At 36.3% G+C, this 17,418-nt stretch overlaps 1 protein-coding gene across 2 annotated transcripts in view; it reads left to right on the top strand.

Moving 5' to 3' along the window:
• The window catches only part of LOC111337228 (ubiquitin carboxyl-terminal hydrolase 9X), a 47,338-nt gene that overhangs the window by 18,848 nt on the left and 11,072 nt on the right, over positions 1 to 17,418 (top strand). For both annotated transcript variants that reach the window (XM_088726523.1, XM_088726522.1), the window contains exons 20-46: positions 125 to 212; positions 1,662 to 1,713; positions 1,828 to 1,899; positions 2,270 to 2,373; positions 2,861 to 2,975; positions 3,346 to 3,441; positions 6,973 to 7,208; positions 7,277 to 7,405; positions 7,525 to 7,636; positions 8,006 to 8,143; positions 8,478 to 8,598; positions 8,743 to 8,873; positions 9,227 to 9,292; positions 10,414 to 10,505; positions 10,903 to 11,149; positions 11,448 to 11,576; positions 11,840 to 11,896; positions 12,466 to 12,572; positions 12,732 to 12,840; positions 13,518 to 13,573; positions 14,000 to 14,090; positions 14,493 to 14,645; positions 15,242 to 15,305; positions 15,426 to 15,572; positions 15,903 to 16,024; positions 16,380 to 16,678; positions 17,023 to 17,196. In XM_088726523.1, coding sequence (XP_088582649.1) covers positions 125 to 212; positions 1,662 to 1,713; positions 1,828 to 1,899; positions 2,270 to 2,373; positions 2,861 to 2,975; positions 3,346 to 3,441; positions 6,973 to 7,208; positions 7,277 to 7,405; positions 7,525 to 7,636; positions 8,006 to 8,143; positions 8,478 to 8,598; positions 8,743 to 8,873; positions 9,227 to 9,292; positions 10,414 to 10,505; positions 10,903 to 11,149; positions 11,448 to 11,576; positions 11,840 to 11,896; positions 12,466 to 12,572; positions 12,732 to 12,840; positions 13,518 to 13,573; positions 14,000 to 14,090; positions 14,493 to 14,645; positions 15,242 to 15,305; positions 15,426 to 15,572; positions 15,903 to 16,024; positions 16,380 to 16,678; positions 17,023 to 17,196 — 3,307 coding nt within the window. The remainder of the gene's footprint in view (positions 1 to 124; positions 213 to 1,661; positions 1,714 to 1,827; positions 1,900 to 2,269; positions 2,374 to 2,860; positions 2,976 to 3,345; positions 3,442 to 6,972; positions 7,209 to 7,276; positions 7,406 to 7,524; positions 7,637 to 8,005; positions 8,144 to 8,477; positions 8,599 to 8,742; positions 8,874 to 9,226; positions 9,293 to 10,413; positions 10,506 to 10,902; positions 11,150 to 11,447; positions 11,577 to 11,839; positions 11,897 to 12,465; positions 12,573 to 12,731; positions 12,841 to 13,517; positions 13,574 to 13,999; positions 14,091 to 14,492; positions 14,646 to 15,241; positions 15,306 to 15,425; positions 15,573 to 15,902; positions 16,025 to 16,379; positions 16,679 to 17,022; positions 17,197 to 17,418) is intronic.

Below are 17,418 nucleotides of genomic sequence, written 5' to 3'. Positions count from 1 at the left end.
TTAAGTAAGGGCACTACAATTTATGGCAACTGTTTCGAACACAAAAAATTTTAGTATCCTTGAAGCCTAAACTGTGTTTTTCTGGGAAAATCATGGTGGTAACTGACTGTAATATGTGTCTCAGGTAAACCAGATGTAGTCCCAGGTGATATAAAAATCGATGGACGATACAATCATGTGACTCAAGTACAGGAGAGACTTAACTTTCTCAGGTACTACATGCACATGTTTATGAAACAGATATGTTAGTAAATGGATTGGAGAGTTGTACAGTGTATCTATACTGTTCATGCACAAAATTTCAAAAACAAGAAAGTTATCTCCAAGCTTTATTACACATGTCAAAACATCTCCCCTTTTCTCCTCTTTTTCAGTGTTGACAACAAGATAATTAGACCACCTGAAAATAAAACATTAATAAATAAATAGAAAACAGAGCACCATGTTTCAACAAAAACTGGTTAAGACTTTTCTCTAGAATGAAGTGGTTACATTTTTAGTAGTAAACTTTTACTCACCCCACCAAGCCTCGAGGAACAACTTCATGTCATTATTATTTTTAAGTGACAGTTGAAGAATCACTTATATAGATGTTGATGTGTGTGGAAAAATTGATCCCTAACGCTATGCAGACTGAATTTGCCCTGGAAAGCAGTGGCAGAGTTCTCTTAGGCAAAATTTGATGATTTTCAGAAGAAAACTTATTGTCGCAATATGAAATTTGAGACTGGTCTATAGTTGATAAAGCAGTAATATGATGAAACAAGCATTCTACCTTCCTTTGGTGTTGAGGTACACTTGTACTCTTCCAGTGGTAAACTGTTCTTGAATTTCAGTCTTGACAATGAAAATTTCATTGTGGAAACATAGACAAACCACTATGTAGCTCCCAAACAGATCAAATATTTACTTGAATCTCTTGAATTCGAACAACAGTGAACAACTGTCTGTTACCATAATTTCTGGCTGTTTACCCACACAGCCGATTACCCACACCAGTTGATTATAGCATACAGCAAAGAAAAAAGTCAGCAGATTACCTGCACTGGTGGATAACCCGCACCTTAAAAGCAAGGAAAATTTGTACAAAAAGGCTATAGAATACACATACTCAAAAGAATGCAAATTCGTGACCACATTTCATACGAGCGATCATTCAACGCCATGTTGAATTGTTGCTTTTCTAAAAAAATCAATATCTCCGGTTCTTCTGGGCTTAGCAAGTCCATGAAAACGGGAAAATTCTCTTCATCTCAAGCTAGTGTTAACTGGAAATTTGTTACTGATGCACGAGATACCCTTGGATTATTTTTGTCACCATCAAGGTTTTGTGTACACACGTGCAGATAAAAATCATTTTGCCGCACAACTTATTGTGCATGAAATAAACTGAAGTTGGCATCATGATTTCATGTTGCTTTGTGGCACTCTTAACACAATAAAATTCATTTGAGAGGTGGAAATGTGGGTAGGTGAGAATTTTTTTCTAATTCAACTACCAGTAGATTTCAAAATTTTCACATAACCCACACCTCCCTATTACCCACAGTGACACTTGTTAAAGGCAAAATCAACAGATTACCTGCAGGTAAACAGCCAGAAATTATGGTAGCTATTTTGCTGCTTCTTATTTTTTTTTCCTGTACTTCTCCTTTTTTTAGGTTTCTTCTCAAAGATGGACAGTTATGGCTATGTGAACGCCAGGCCAAATTGGTAATTGAACACGAATATATGTCAGTAACTAAACATTTTATAATCAGTCATTGAATTGGTTAATTAAAGGCTCAGTGGTTTAGTGATTGAGTTATCAAAATCATTTGGTTACAGATCTGGCAGTGTCTTGCAGAAAAAGCTGTTTTATCATCTGATAGGGAGAGTTGTTTCAAGTGGTTTTCAAAGGTAATAATAATTATGATCTGCCCTAATAATATCACATGTACAGCATGGCATAATTTTTTTGAGGCCTGATGTTTAACAATTTTAGGTAATTTATTTGGTGTACATTTTAAAACATTTAGTCATTTCACAATTTCAAAACTTGAGATACAACACATTTGCAAGGCCAAAGGTACAAGAAGACTAATTATATACACATGCGAAGTGCTGCATTAATGTTGCAATGGTTGATTTGATTTACAATGTATTTGTGTTCAGATTTCAAAGAATTGTTGTAATGTCCGCAACCAAGGTGAACATTTGTAGATGTTCTTGCCAACTTCCCTGTTGTCCCCTATAGCATGGATGCATTATTTTTACTTTTTTTTTCTAGTTGATGGGGGATGAACCAGACTTAGATCCTGAAATATGCAGATCATTCTTTGAAGGAAATGTCCTCAAGTTAGATCCCTCTCTTTTAACAGAAAATGGCATAAGGTTTGTGACAAAAACAAAGTTTAATCAGGCACATACTGCGCTATTTTGCACGTATTTTTTTAACGCACAATTTTGTGTGAAAGTGATGCACATTAATTCTTGCCAAATGTTTGGACTGCACGGGGCTTTTGGATTAAAATTCCATTTAAGCTTTATCCCTGTGATATTTCCAAGAATTAGTGGCACTTGAATTGCTGTGAATGTTAATGAGTCCTAAATCTTAGGGAAACTTTGATCCTTGTAATTAATTGCAGAGACATTATTTAACCAAAATCTGGAAGTTGCATTCCTTCAAAACATACTACTCTCCAATAGTTTGGAGGTTTTGAAAGGTTGTTTGTTCCTCATGATTTAAAGAAACAGATAAACCAATGGTATAAAAATTAATTATTATTTTTGTCTTGAAACACTTGTGTTTGACATCCAAAAAGGAAAGCTGCTTCAAACCCCAAAATAATTTTTTATTAAAAAAAACTTTTTGTATCAGATGTTTTGAAAGATTCTTTAGAGGAGTCAATGTTAAAGAAGGTAAACTAGTGGCTAAGAGGAGAGCTTACTTAATGGAGGATTTGGAGTTGATAGGAGTGGATTACTTATGGCAGGTAATGACACATTATTCATGCCTAAACTACACATTTAGTTCCATGATGTATTGTCTGATTGCTCCTCTGTCTCCATTTAGTTACTCATTAAACAGGGTTGAATATTTTGTCCATATTGGAAGGGTTTTTTTTTTTTTTTATTACATCATTGCATCACATTTGCAAGGAGTCCTTGTTATTGTAATGTTATTCTCGACCTTAATGCTTATGGAAATTAATGTGGACCTCAGTAGCAAACAGAACAGAAATTCATTTTGATCAAGAAAAATTGACTACTTTTCTGGTGTCATATAAGTTGCAAATACACATGCCTATCCATTACCATTGCGGTTCAAAGTTTTTCTATGGTGTCATCTGCTATGATTTTCAGGTGGTACTTCAAGGTTCAGATGACATTGCTGTTCGTGCCATTGAACTGCTCAAGGAGACTTTCACCTCCCTGGGACCTAAACTAAGAGCTACTCAGGTAAATTGAAAAATTGACATTCTGAGAACAAGTCACACTGGTTAAAAATGTAAAGCTTTTTTAATAGTTTATTTATTTATTTATTTATTTACTCAAATTCAATTACACAGATAATCAAAACAAAAACAAAAACAAGGAGTTAAATATATATACAAGTATAAAAAAGAGATATCTGAGTATTTAGGCCAGTTTATACAGAATTCTAGATTCCTTATTTTAAATAAACTGCCTGTGATAAAATACAAAAAAATTGAAAAACTAACTTAGACAAATAGCAACAACAATACATAATCAAAAATTATAACAATTTATCCTTACTTAAGTTAAATTTACTGATATAAAACTGATTCACTTTCTTACTAAACAATGATACTCGATCAATTGTCCTAATAGCTACAGGCAGTTCATTCCATAAATCCACAATGCGATTAAAAAATGAGAATTTAAAAACATCGGTTCTAAAGCGACCCGTGGCAAGTATGGCTTCTGTGTTCCTCATATCGTACTTATATGATTTGAAGCTAGCATATGATAGGACGTCAAAATCAATGTGCCCCTTCAGACATTTAAAAAAGAAACATAAATCTAAAACCTCCCTTCTAAACTCGAGAGGCAAAAGACCAAATTTTAGTTAACGTTCCGGATAAGTTAAATCACATTTCAAGATAAATTTGGTGGCACGCCTTTGAACACGCTCAAGGGCCTTAACTTTTTCTTTAGTATAGGGAGACCAAACTTGAGATGCGTACTCCAGCTGCGATTGTACCAACGATTTATATAGAATCAACATGGTTTTTTGGTCGCAGTCAATGGTGCACGTTCTGTAGATAATACCCAACATCTTATTTGCTTTACTTATAGCAAAGTCAATGTGATCGTTCCAGGATAAATTCGAAGAAACATGAACGCCTAGATCTTTCTCAGTTGAAACGACTGCAACCTGTGACCCGCTCAAATTATATGATGTGTGCATAAAACTCTTTTTCTTTGTCACGACAAGGTGCTTACACTTATTAGCGTTGAAATTCATGAAATGCTCAGACGACCGACCAGTTAAGCTTAGTAAGTCACTTTGTAGTTGAACTGCGTCAGCACCGTTATCAATAACTCGATAACACTTCATATCATCTGCATAGAGTTGGACAGTAGTCTTAGCATCTGTCACACTTGGGGCACTGTTAATATATATTATAAACAACAAGGGTCCCAGGATAGACCCCTGGGGCACACTGGATGAAATAGGTAGTAAAAAGATGCTCAGCCATCTATAACTGTCATATGCAAACGATCTGTCAGATATCTTCTAAACCAAGATAGCAAGTTCCCTCTTATACCAACGCCATACAGTTCCCTTAATAAGCAGTTAAAAGATACATAGTCAAATGCTTTACTGTAATCCAGAAATACTGTATCAAGCTGTTTCTTCTCATCAAGTGCTTTGGCAAAGACAAATGTAGATCTTGGTAGATTTTGGTTGAGTTTCTGATGTTATAACTCTGCAAATCTGCATATTCTAGAACTTGAACAGGGTTTTTGTTAGAAGCCAGGCCCCAGGTACTGGCGCCTGGCTACTCAAAACAGAGTACCCGGCTACCTCAAGTACAAAATTAAAAAAAAAAAATCGTCAAGAAGAAAACTATCAACCTCAACTAAATATTTACTCTTCCTTGTAAGTTTAAAACCCTTTTCCGCACTTATTTATCAATTATTTGCCACCAGATTGTGAAAATAAGATGTACTTTGAGAAGAAAGGCGCTGCACGTTAATTGAGTTCTTTAAGTGCCTGATTACGTATTACATAACTCTTGCACATGGTGTGCCACACATTTAATGCAAATGCATTCTACGGAGTTACCATGGCAAGCAAAAGAAAAACTCAATGCATCCTGGACTCTTTCTTGTCATTTACATACAAAAGTCAAAAGATTTCTTGTATTATTTACACATTCCTGTGAGGGAAGCATGCAAGCACTTGTTTGTGTATGAAAGGTTAAGCACAATGACCCAGAAAATTAAATTAAAGTTTTCTGGTTTTAATTAGGTTCAGAGGAATGGTTCTCTTTTTTGAAAAGTTACATACAGTTTCAATACTTCCTATGCTTTCCATTTCTTAAACTGTTCATTAAACACTTCTGAAGTACAATTCAAAATGAGAAATAAACAACGAGAGTAGAATGTCGCCGTAAAAGGTGCTTATCAGCTAACATGTGCATCTCAATATAAAGCCAACCTTGTTTTTGGTTTTCAAAGCGTAAACATTCCAAACAGGAGTAAGAAACTTGAAAGAAACTTTGTTCCAATTTAATTTTCATTTAAAATAAAGCTAAGAAAAGCATTCAAGAATGCAGTAAATGGTTTGAACCCGGGAGTAACATGTGAAGGTGCAGTCTGATCGTCCGGGTGAGTGTAGTCCTGAGAAGGACTGTTGTCGGTGGTAGTGACTGACGTTTCGACAACCTGTGCGGAAGTCATCATCAGAGTCAAGTGAATGATTGTTGTCAGTAGAATGTTCTTATTCCAGTTCTTGTGAAATGATTGGTTGGTTTTGCCGTGATGTTATTGGCTGTAAGACTCAAGTGACGTAAGTCGGTCGTGATTGGTCTGTTTCGATCTGTCGGTAAAGTTAGGTCGTTCTTTTTCGGTCGTTTGTGATGTTTATGTCGTGAATGAGTCGTTTGTATGGAGCGGATAGTTGTTGACATCTGTTTAGGGGAGTCTGTTCTAAGTTAGTAAACCAGCTTTCCAGAGTCAGTCGTTGAAAATAGTCAGTGCTCTAGGTAAGGCATTGCGCAGAGTCCTAGTCAATGTTGTGGTTGGTAAGTCAATGGTGTTCAGCAATGTGATTGCTGACATCACCTTTCCTTGTCGCCCGTCTGTGTTCAGTCAGTCTTGTTGTGAGGTTTCTGCCAGTCTCACCGATGTAGGAGGCTTGGCAGTTGGAACAATTGATCTTATAAATCGTTCCCTGTCTGTTCCTCGGTTCGTCTTTGTCTTTAACGTTGGTTAGTAACTGACGTAGTGTGGTGATGGGTTTGTGGGCGATGCGGATATTGAAGGGTACCCTCAATTTTGTTAGGGTACCTGCCTACTCATAAGGCAGCACCCTTCTACTTCAAAAGTTAATGAAAACCCTACTTGAATAGCTAAGGAGAAGAAGAGATGTTTGGAAGGATTTAATAGCATATGTCTTTTCACATAAACTTTTGTCAATGTCTTCAGTTGGGTGTAGAGTGGAGAGATTAGACTGTCATCATGTACATCATGGCATCATGTACATATGTAGTGATACTCTAAAAATATTTTGTTACCTTGTGAGCTCTTAAAAGAAATGTGACATGTGATGAACTACATGTAAGCTGGGAGTTATTTTGAATGTCAGATCATACACTGAAAGACTGTACTAGTGTTTCAATGAAATATTCCATCTAAGAATTTGGAAAATTGACATAAATCAAAACTTCTTGTCTGAAACATTAAACTTATCATTTTACATTCTATTAAAGCTACTATGTATTGTTGATACCTCCACAGGTTGACATCCATGATAAGTTCATCCAGAGTTGTACAGACCAGATATGCCATTCTGCAGATGTATTTTCCAACAAGGGTACAGAGATTACCCATATCGAAGACAAGTCTACAATTCCAAAGGAAAAGCTTCAGCAAGAAGCAAAGAAAACAGTCCGTTGTCTGACAGTTCTTAAAGAGTATGTTGCGGAGTGCGATGATGAACATGCAGAGGAACGAGCAATCTTACCTCATGGAAGGTACATGCTGTGCTCAAATTGTCTGCAAAATGTTGCACCAGGTCACTAAATGTTTCTCTGCTCTGTAGGTCATGCCGTGGCCGACATGTTTCTCTGATTGTCAGATTCCCATCCCATGGTCGTCAGGGAGAAGACTTTGAGATTTGGTCACACACAAATGAGTCTATAGCATCTGTCAGACGACAGGTTATGAGCAGGTGTGTTTTTGTTTATTTGGTTGTCACCAATCCATTTTTGGAGTATGAAACATAGTAAGACTTATTGGTGTTTTCTTTGATATGAATAATTATTTCTTTGCTTGTCTGTTTTTGTACAGGTTGAAGAACTCACTACAGACAGCCAGGCTTGATCTGTATGTCAATGGAGAGATCCTCTGTCCTTCTGATGACAAGAGATTAATTTCACAAGTGCCATTGAGAGACAGGACAGTAAGTGTTGGACTTGTATTTCACTTAATGATGAATTTTCAGTCGACAGTTCTGTTGTTGTTGTTGTTGTTGTTGTTTGGTTATAAATTGAATGGACCCTATCTTATATCAATAGAAACTGTTATCCCTTGCTGTACGGGACACTCTTTGAATCTTACATTAAAATTATTAAGGAGTAATTTTCAGATCCTAGAAGTTGAAAGACTCCAAGGAAATATTTTGCATGAATTTATTCCATCACTGCTGGTAATTTTGTTGGACTTGCTATGGTACTCATAATTGATTTTGAAATGATAATGAATTCAGATTTAAGCATCATGTTGTGTTCATGAACTGAGTTATAGATTTAATTTGCATTTAATTTAACAGTTAATAACAGCCAAGATTGGAACAATGAATAGCTCCATGCCATCATCACCTGATTCATCATCAGACTCGTCAGGGGGGTCTACACCAGCTGCTCTGGATGGTCCAAACTTAGATGCTGAGAACTGCCTTCCAGGAGTGGTGAGGAAAACATTAAAAGATGAAATTTCGTTAACAAATCATTAACTACAGTTCTAAATTTTGGTTTTGTGTGCATGTTGATGTACATGGTTGTATCATGAACTTACTTCCTTGGGACAATGAAAGAAAGTCCTATGCTGATCTTGTGTTGTAAGCATGTTTACTTCTTAATTACAAATTTCACATTTTTTTTTTCTGATTAAATGATGCCAGAAACACTCGGAAGTACTTAGAGAGGTTACACCTGCTTCACTTAAGAGAACAACAACCTGCCTTGTTGAGATACAGTTAGTTCAGCACCTGCTGTATCATACTCATCAATTTTTATCTTTAGATGTTGTCCAAACGGCACAGCTTTATGCAATACCTTATTGATCTATCTGATCAAGGTATAGCTCATAACATTCCTGATCTAAGAGAAAGAGTTCAACAACTCCTTAATCTCATACCATCAGGTGAGTTGTGGTTGTATGCAACAATCCATTTCTACCAATTTTGTCAAATGGCAATATTGGCTTGAATTACATTATTTAAACATTTTATTGAAAATTTACACTCCTACATTACAAAATGGTCTTTAAATAAATGCTTTTTTCTAGATACAGAGACAGTGGGAAATATCAAGAATGTTTGTAGAGCATCATCAGAAAACAGTTCTAAACAATCTTCTGCTTTACTTGACAACATGTTCTTCATATCCTCTTCAACACAAGTTCTTTACAACCTAGAGGTATGGTGAATGATCTTAATTTGCCAATGAAATAAATAGGATCAAAAGTGTAGAAACTTGAAGTTACTAAAACTCTGATATGGTGTTAAAAAACAAGGTGGGGTTTATAAGCCGACCAGTCAGTGGCAGGAATGAATCCCTTCCCAAATATGGGATTAAACTATCGAGATGCTTGTAATGATTGAAACAAAATACATGTGTGAATACATAATTATGTACAAGAAGTCCTGCTTCACCCTTTATTTCCCAACTAAAATTTATCTCAAGGATCACCCTATGTTAATGAAGGTATGGTGATATTTTGTGGCTATTCCTTGGATTGGATGTCACCTTTGTTCCTTATTTTCTTTCAGATTGTTTATTCCCTTCTTATGCCTGCTGCATTGCCCAGTCACGATCACCAAACTTTAGAATTCCAGGTGTGTATGAGTAGGATACCTGTAAATGGATAGATAGATAGATAGTTTATTAATAACCGATTTGCAACCAAAAGTTGAATTCTACGATTATTTACAAGTTTCAAACATTGATAATTACATTAAATAGACTAAATGTATTAAAACAGCAATAAGGACACTAAATATATGTTCTAAAAAAAAATGGTTGTATAAAACCGTTCAAGCCTTGAGGGCATTGAAGGTAATAAAACTATTATGAAACCTGTTTGTCTTAAAAACTGGCTTAAACTTCCACGTGTTTCTTAGGTTAAAGGTACATGTGTTGCGAGTAGGAAGAAGTTCATGGAGCTTGTTCTGTTAATTCTGTAAAACATTCTTAAATAGTTTATTAACTAGTTTCTGGTGGCAATCTGAAAGTTTAGTCAGGCCTGATTCAGCCAAGGCCTCGTTATATGAGCAAAGAGGAAAAATAATGCGCATAGCCCACTTTTGCATTTCTTCAAGTTTGTCGGAGAGGTACACGGGGAGGCCGTCATGGAAGACAGGACATGCATACTCTGTAATCGGACGAATACAAGTGCAGAAAAACTGGACTAACTCATGGGTACCAAGACCAGAGCGTTTAAGCTGAGATAAGCAATACAAGCGCTTTTTAGCTTTCTTGATAATGGAGTTAATGTGACAATTCCATTTCAAATCATTAGAGATGTTAAGGCCTAGTATTTTGGCACTAGCAGTTAAGTCAATGGGCTTGTTATTAACAACAACTGGATTGAAAGAAGTAGGGTTGTTAGTGTTAAAGTTTATGAGCAGTTCCTTGCATTTCGTCTTGTTTAGTTGAAACTTATCCTCGGTCGCACGGCTTGCTAGGGTGTCAACAGCAACTTGAATGTGACTGTCTTGGTTCTTGCTTATTGTCTCTGAAATAGTGGTATCATCAACATACTTCCAGAGATCGATGCCAGGAACATCCAGCTCGATGATCATGAAGAAACACATAGACTTTAAGGGCACTCATTAGTCCTATTCCAAAAGCTCAATGCCAGTTTTACGTAAATCAGACTGAACTTCCATCAAAATTAATTAATGGTAAACATATCAATCATGTCATATTGTTTTAATTAAATTTTGTGTATTTGAAGGTGAACTTTTTGAAATGTGGTGGCATTCAATGCATACTTAACATGCTGACAAGTACAGAATTCCTTCAACATGCTGATGTAATCACTAAAAGGTACACAACATAATTGAGACACAGAGCAATGTAGTGAGGCACCAATTCTTATTGTGGGTAGCATACCATAGTGTGACAGAAAGACAAAACTGATAACATACTTGATTTCAAACCAAAAATCTGGAAATATGGCTCTTTATTTTTATCTTCATTTAGCTGTTTTGTTGCACTAAATTGGTGGCATTGTCAGTGTCCTTTTTAGATGAACATGTACAGGTTTCTCTCATAGTAACATACATATCCAGCAGAAAGACCAAGTGGGAATAACTCATTTGAAGCACCATTCTTTACAGCATGCAACCTATTGCTTTGATGGTCAACATTTAGCTAGATTTATCTTTTTTTTTTCTATTAACATTGTACTTACAATCTTTCCTTTTTGTCCTCTCACTTACAGAGCTGCATTCTACACTCTCCTTAAAATGGCCAAGTTGTTGCTGACAGTAGTGGGTTACGCTCAGGTTACAGTGGTAGCAGAAGCCATTCAACCTTCTGACCCATCCTGTTCCCCTCCTCCAATCTCTGCTAGTGCTCATAATGCTGCAGTCATATTACAGCAAGCCTTGCAGTACATTCCTAACCCTGGCACAGAGTGCATGTTACGGAACATGGCTGTAAGACTTGCTGGTCACTTGAGTAGTCAGGTAAGAAAGTACAGAAAATAACACTCTCAGGATGTGGGTGACAAAATATCTCTGCATTTTAGTTGTCAGTACAAAAGAATGAAAAGGAAAATATAGAAAAAAATTGGTATGTGACCATAAATGAATAAAATCACTTTAAATAACTTGTACCTTGAGATCAACACCAGATTGTGACATGTGGTAACTAACACCTCAAAGCATTTTTTCCTCCTGCTACCTCTTTTTGCCTCTACTTTTGTGAGGCTAGAAGTTATTGATATTCTACTCATTAATATCTTGATGTATTGAACTTTTGTAGGTTACAGAGCCTTTACCTGATCTAAATGCTGTCAAGTCTGTGCAACGGTTATCATGGGCTGCAGGTGTGGGCATGTTACATCTCATCCAATCAACAAATGAAGAAATACATAAAGCATATGATTCAAAGGTCAGATTTTCCTTTTTTTCTCTTATCAGTTTCCTTTTTCTAAAATAAATTTATGAAAAGAAAATGAAGGAAAAAGCTGTGAGGCAAATTGAACACCAGTTGATAAACTGCACACTAAATGCTCCTAAACAAAGTTTTAAAGGTGTGTAAAGAAACTTAGTGACAGCCTTGGTGAGCTTGTTCTGTGTATTTTGGTGTAAGTGTTTTCTCACTTAAATTCTTGTGGTTAAATGAGGAAAACTTTTTTTTTTTCTTGATCTCAGACAAGTACAAAAAGTCTTGATAACGATGACATACAAGTGACAAGAGAAGCACTTGAAGTAAGTTGTTTCATTTCTTCCTGTCGTTTGTTATTGTATTTAATTCTGAAAAACAGTAGTTTTTAGCAAATTAAACAAAAAAGGAACTATTGACAGACTCCCTCTATTGCTCTGAAGGGTTTTTTTTTTTTCACTATAAAACAAAAAAAGCAAAAAACTGAAAACATTTTTACCACCAAAGGTCATAGGTTCAGTACACCCCTACAGTAGTATGTACTAGATGAAGTGCTAAATCAAAATAATGTTATGCAAGCTTCTAAAACTGTCTACATCAAATACTAAGAGAAATATTGTAGATAATAAAATTAATCTTATAAACTAAGACTCCAATCAGTTGAATGAATACTATTGTATTTTATTTTCTTGAGATCAATTACTTTAGAGCACAACAGGAGTTAAATACCGTGACTTCACTGAGTCTGATTAGGAGACCTGTACTTAATTAGAAACAACTCGGGCTGAATTAAGCCAACATGCAGAAGCTGTATGAACTAATAGTAGGAATGATTAACAACTACATTTGCACTGAATGATCTAAGTTCTTTGTGTAATTGTTTTTTTCATATTAGGTACTTAGTGTGTGTTTAGCCTTATGTCCAAGTCTCCTTGAAACTCTCACAAAGGACAAATCCTGGCAATGTTTTATCATCGATCTCCTCATAATGTGTCAAAGCAGGTACTCAAATTTATATTCTTTATTTCCTGTAATGTACATGTAATGTACCACATTCCTTAAAAATATCGAATAGTGCCTTAATGGAAAATCACAGCCTGTTTGTATGTGACAGACTTTGGCAATGTGTAACTGATCTTTTTTCTGTTTCATTTTGTGTAGAGCCATCCGATGTAGCACAGCAGAACAGTTCTTTCTCATTGCTACACGATGTTCTCATGGTCACAGACCACTCATCTTTTTCATTACACTTCTTTTTACTGTACTTGTGGTGAGTGTTTTTAGTTAAGTAGATGTACATGGCACTCACTCTTTGTCTATCAAGGTAGTGTTAGTTTATTTTAAGGTCATTACTTGGCTTTACATCAGTGGTAAGCTCATACTTATTTTAAAATGTTGGTGATAATGGCAACGAATATTAACACAATCATGAACTTTTGGTTGGGAGTCCCTCTGCAATAGAAGGCTAGACTGCTTACATCATGAATTCTTGAACAGTACTTTGAGTGTAATGCTCAACAAGTTTGCTCAAAAATTCCAAAAGGTATCTGTGTAGTCTCCTGGGTGAGATGAAACCAGCCATGAAGTATTTTTCAAAATAATTGTTTGACAATTTTGTTATTGTGTAATGGTAACATTGAGAAAAATTTTACTTCAGGTCACTTCAGTGACCTACAGGTACATGAAATAACTGAAATATGACCTTAATGATGAGGTAATGCCACTCAAGATCCTGAGTTACTTCAACCAGATCAGACTCTACTTGATGACTAATTGTACTGTTTCACTTTTTGGCTGATGTGAACTGTTACTGTTTTGTGATTCACTTTAAGACATCTTTGGCAAAAAGACTCTTAATATTAGCAGACAGTGTTCTGCCCCATGCATTGTAGTTGTGATTGCTAGTTATAACTCTGTTCACTGATTACTTTTGACTTTGGTTTGCAGAACTCCATTAAGGATCATGCTGGCTCTTCATATGAATACTTTAGCTTGTTTTGCAAGTGAGTAGCAGTGTAGCATGGTCAGTCATAGTGGATGACATACAGAACAACAAAGGAAAATAGCAGTAATAAGTTGTACTTTTCAACAGGAGTAATAAATTGATTTAAACCCTAGGGGTATGTCATTTGAATGATTAGATTGAAAGGCCCTTTCTTCCATTAAAACCTAAGAAATTGTGAAACTGAAACAAAATTTTTATTGGTTCAGTTTATATTTGCATACATTTGTTCAGATAAAACATGCACATTTAACTTAAAGGAAACTTTCCATGAATTAGTGTCTTTCAACAAAGACAGGAAGCGTTCTCTTACAAGCTGGAGAGTATTTTGTGCCTGATTAGTTTACTTACATCACAGGTGTTATAAGGTGTCCGTTGGATTAACTCGCACATTTAATCGACAGCATTCTTGTTTTTTAATTCATAGATTACTTTCCCATGCCTTTTTGACCCACTGTCCCCTGCCCACGGCCGAAATGATGCTGAACACCGAAATAACATGGCTCAAAAAAGCAAAGGTTGGTTACTAGGAGTATGATTCACTTAACATCTATGGGCATATTTGGATTCTACATCGCCATGTTCAAATCTGATACCATTAACTTTTTATCAAAGTACCTTCTTTTATGATATTAACTCGAATGAAGGTCTCATTTTTATTATTAAATAGAAAAAACTGCCGTTCAGCTGTCTCAGTACTACCTTGCGAGTAGGCTCCCATTGGCAGTGCTACGCGAGCGGCGAAACCCACGCGTTCCGAGCTGGTGACCGAGGTCCGCAAAGGGTCTGGCACGAGAATGAGCGTCAGACTGTTCACATACGTCTCGCCTCTCGTGCCGCAGTGCTAACGGGAGCCCGATGGTACTGTATCGCAATAAGAGTTTTAGTAGTGATTGATTCGTATCTGTTGTTTATATCAGGATTTAGTTTTATCGTCTGAGGAAGGAAGCTCTGCCGTGGATGACTCCCTGTTAGAAGGTCACCTAGGAGTTACGAGAGAATTGTTACTTTTCCAGTCAGCTCAAAAGAAATTTGCTATTGGCTCACAAAAGGATGGACCTAATCTTATCAAGGTATAGATATTAAATAGATATCAAGTGTCGCGGAACATGTAGTTCCGTAAATTTTAGCATACGCTGATAAATTTAGACAACTTAACGGTACTTTAGGCTTCTTGAAATACAGCTGTCCATTGAATATGTATAACAGAAAATTGCTCGGTGTTTATTTTTGGTCTAAGCTTGAAATGTTTTGCTTCTTTGACCATCCTCCTAGTGTAATACGTCCATTTTAGTGTTGAACAAACGTTGTGAAAAATCTGCCTTTTTAAAGCAGATAGTCTAGCCCGCACATACTACACTACTGTAGGTCATTATTGACTAAGCAGATATTCATTACGTATGATGCACGATCCTCGCAATAGAGAGCGCTATTTATGCAATAGCGAAAATCATAAATAGCATAAATAGCGCTCTCTACTGCGAGCATCGTGCATCATACGTATCTACTACCGCAGTTCAAAATATATGAACTTCATATATTCATTGTATCAGATATTCATTATTCATTATTGACTAAGCAGATAGTGTAGCCCACACATACTACACTACTGTAGGTCATTAAGTTTGTCGTTTTGTATTTGAATACGTTGAAAAATGTTTGCTTTTAGGATCTTGTCGAAGATTTCATCTTCCCTGCATCCAAACTTATCATAGATGCCAGGAATGGTAATGGTAAGGAATACAGTTTTGTTCCACGTTTTTGCTGCGCAGAGCCAGTTACCTGTAAATATCAATTAGCTTCAGTTAGAATGTGCCGTACCAGTAATGTAACCTTGTTATTTCTTTTTCCAGATGACGTCTGGAACAAGAGAGTCACAGCAATCTGCTCCACTCAAACTACGATGGTAGCTGCTTTTGATCTCTTAGTTGCTCTTTGTAGAGGCTGTGTTCAAAATCTTAAAGTCTTAGCTGACATCCTCACTGATTTCTACTACTCCGGTAAGAACTTAGTTTTTTTGTTTTGTTTTTTTACCACATGTTAATTTTTTGTGTGTCGGTGTCTTTTCTTTCGCTCAGACCATTTAGTGCGGAGAAGTGGAAAATTTACTCTCCCTGTACGTGTGGGACTTTTTTCTCCCGTTGGTTGTCTTCACATATGATTTCTGTGTCAGATGTGACCATCCTATCTGTTACTTGCAAAGCATAAATTATTTGTCGTTTAATTTAGTTCCTAGTAAGTATTTTCTCTGGAGAAACTAAGTCAATCTCCGCTCTTTTCTCCAACTTTGGATTAATGCGTTTATATCTTTTAAAATATCTCTTGTGTAGGGGAGGACCCTCCTTTGACAGAGTGGGAACATTTACCTCCAATTGGACCTCGCCCATCCAAAGGTTATGTGGGTCTTAAAAATGCAGGGGCCACGTGTTACATGAATTCCGTAATTCAGCAGGTATGTGGAAGATTCATCATCTGGTAATTTTTTTAACCTCTTCGCCTCTCTATTTGTCGTAACTATCCCTTAAAAGTAAAGCCTAAAGTTCCCTGTAAAGTGAATTTTAATACGTCACAGGTGGATTTCTTTTGTATTGAAACCAAAACCAATCGTATCCAATGACAGGCATATTCCCAACAAACTCCAGGTGTGGTGCTGCTTTAGTCAACCTTATTTACACGGGATTTTAAATCAAAATTGTATATATTAAGGAGTGTTTCAGTTTGGAATTGGTTAGTTCACTTTATTAAGTGCAGTGGAATATCATGTTTTGCTGTGACTGCAGGTAACACGTTAGCGTTTCTTGTTTCAGCTTTTTATGATTCCTGAACTACGTGAGGGTGTTCTGAAAGTGGAAGGAGCTGTGCAAAAGGAAGAGGAAGATGGTGTGGACGTAGAGGAGAAATCCGAGAGTGAGAACACCATAGACACTGGATATCAGTCTGAAGACAACAAAGACAATGATAAGGACACTGACACCAACGATACTAAAGAACTGGAGATTAAGAGATATCAAATCAGTGTGCTTAATCAGATTCAGTTCATCTTTGGACACCTGGCACAGAGTCAGCTGCAGTTCCATGTACCTCAAGGATTCTGGAAAACGTTCAAGTGAGTCTTTCTTGCTTTCCTTGTGTGATTTTAATTAATTGAAGCCTTTTGATTCGAGGACACTGTCACTGCTTGGTGATTCGTTCATCTTACAAATGATGGTTAGAAAACTTTAGCAAGTATCAGTTAATTCAGGAAATGAAGTGACGATAAACTATGAAATAAGTTCTCCATAGTTACTTTTTTATCTGAATCAGTCATGACATCCTTCTTTCCAAAGCTGATTCAATGTATGAAAGTAAATCTTTTTTTAAATGAGTCACCCTTGTTAGGTATAGATGATTTTATCATGGTAAATGTTGTTCCCGCCTGTAGAGTTTGACTCGTTTACTGTTGCTTTTTAGGTTGTGGGGTGAACCAGTGAATTTACGTGAACAACATGATGCCTTGGAGTTTTTCAACAATTTGGTTGATAACTTGGATGAAGGGTTAAAAGCGCTGAGTGGAGACCCTCTGTTTTCCAACATACTGGGTGGTAGCTTCGCTGATCAAAAAATTTGTAAAGGATGTCCTCATAGGTGTGTATGCATACCATTCCTTTTAACGTGGAAACTCAACATGCAAAGTATGCAAAGCTATCAATCTTTCTTGACTGTCCGATCAACTGGCACATGACATGTATTTCTGGTACAAGTCAAGTTCACTTACTCCTTTGTATAGCAGAGATCAATTGTTTGAAGCAGTAAAGACATATCAATCCTTGCATTGAAACACGTCCAATTATCCTGCTTATTTTACAC

This window comes from Stylophora pistillata, chromosome 7 (assembly GCF_964205215.1).
Source record: "Stylophora pistillata chromosome 7, jaStyPist1.2, whole genome shotgun sequence".
In the NCBI taxonomy this organism is placed as follows: Eukaryota; Metazoa; Cnidaria; class Anthozoa; order Scleractinia; family Pocilloporidae; genus Stylophora; species Stylophora pistillata.
The sequence above is the reverse complement of the archived record's forward strand: the minus strand, read 5'-3'. Positions and strand labels throughout refer to the sequence as shown.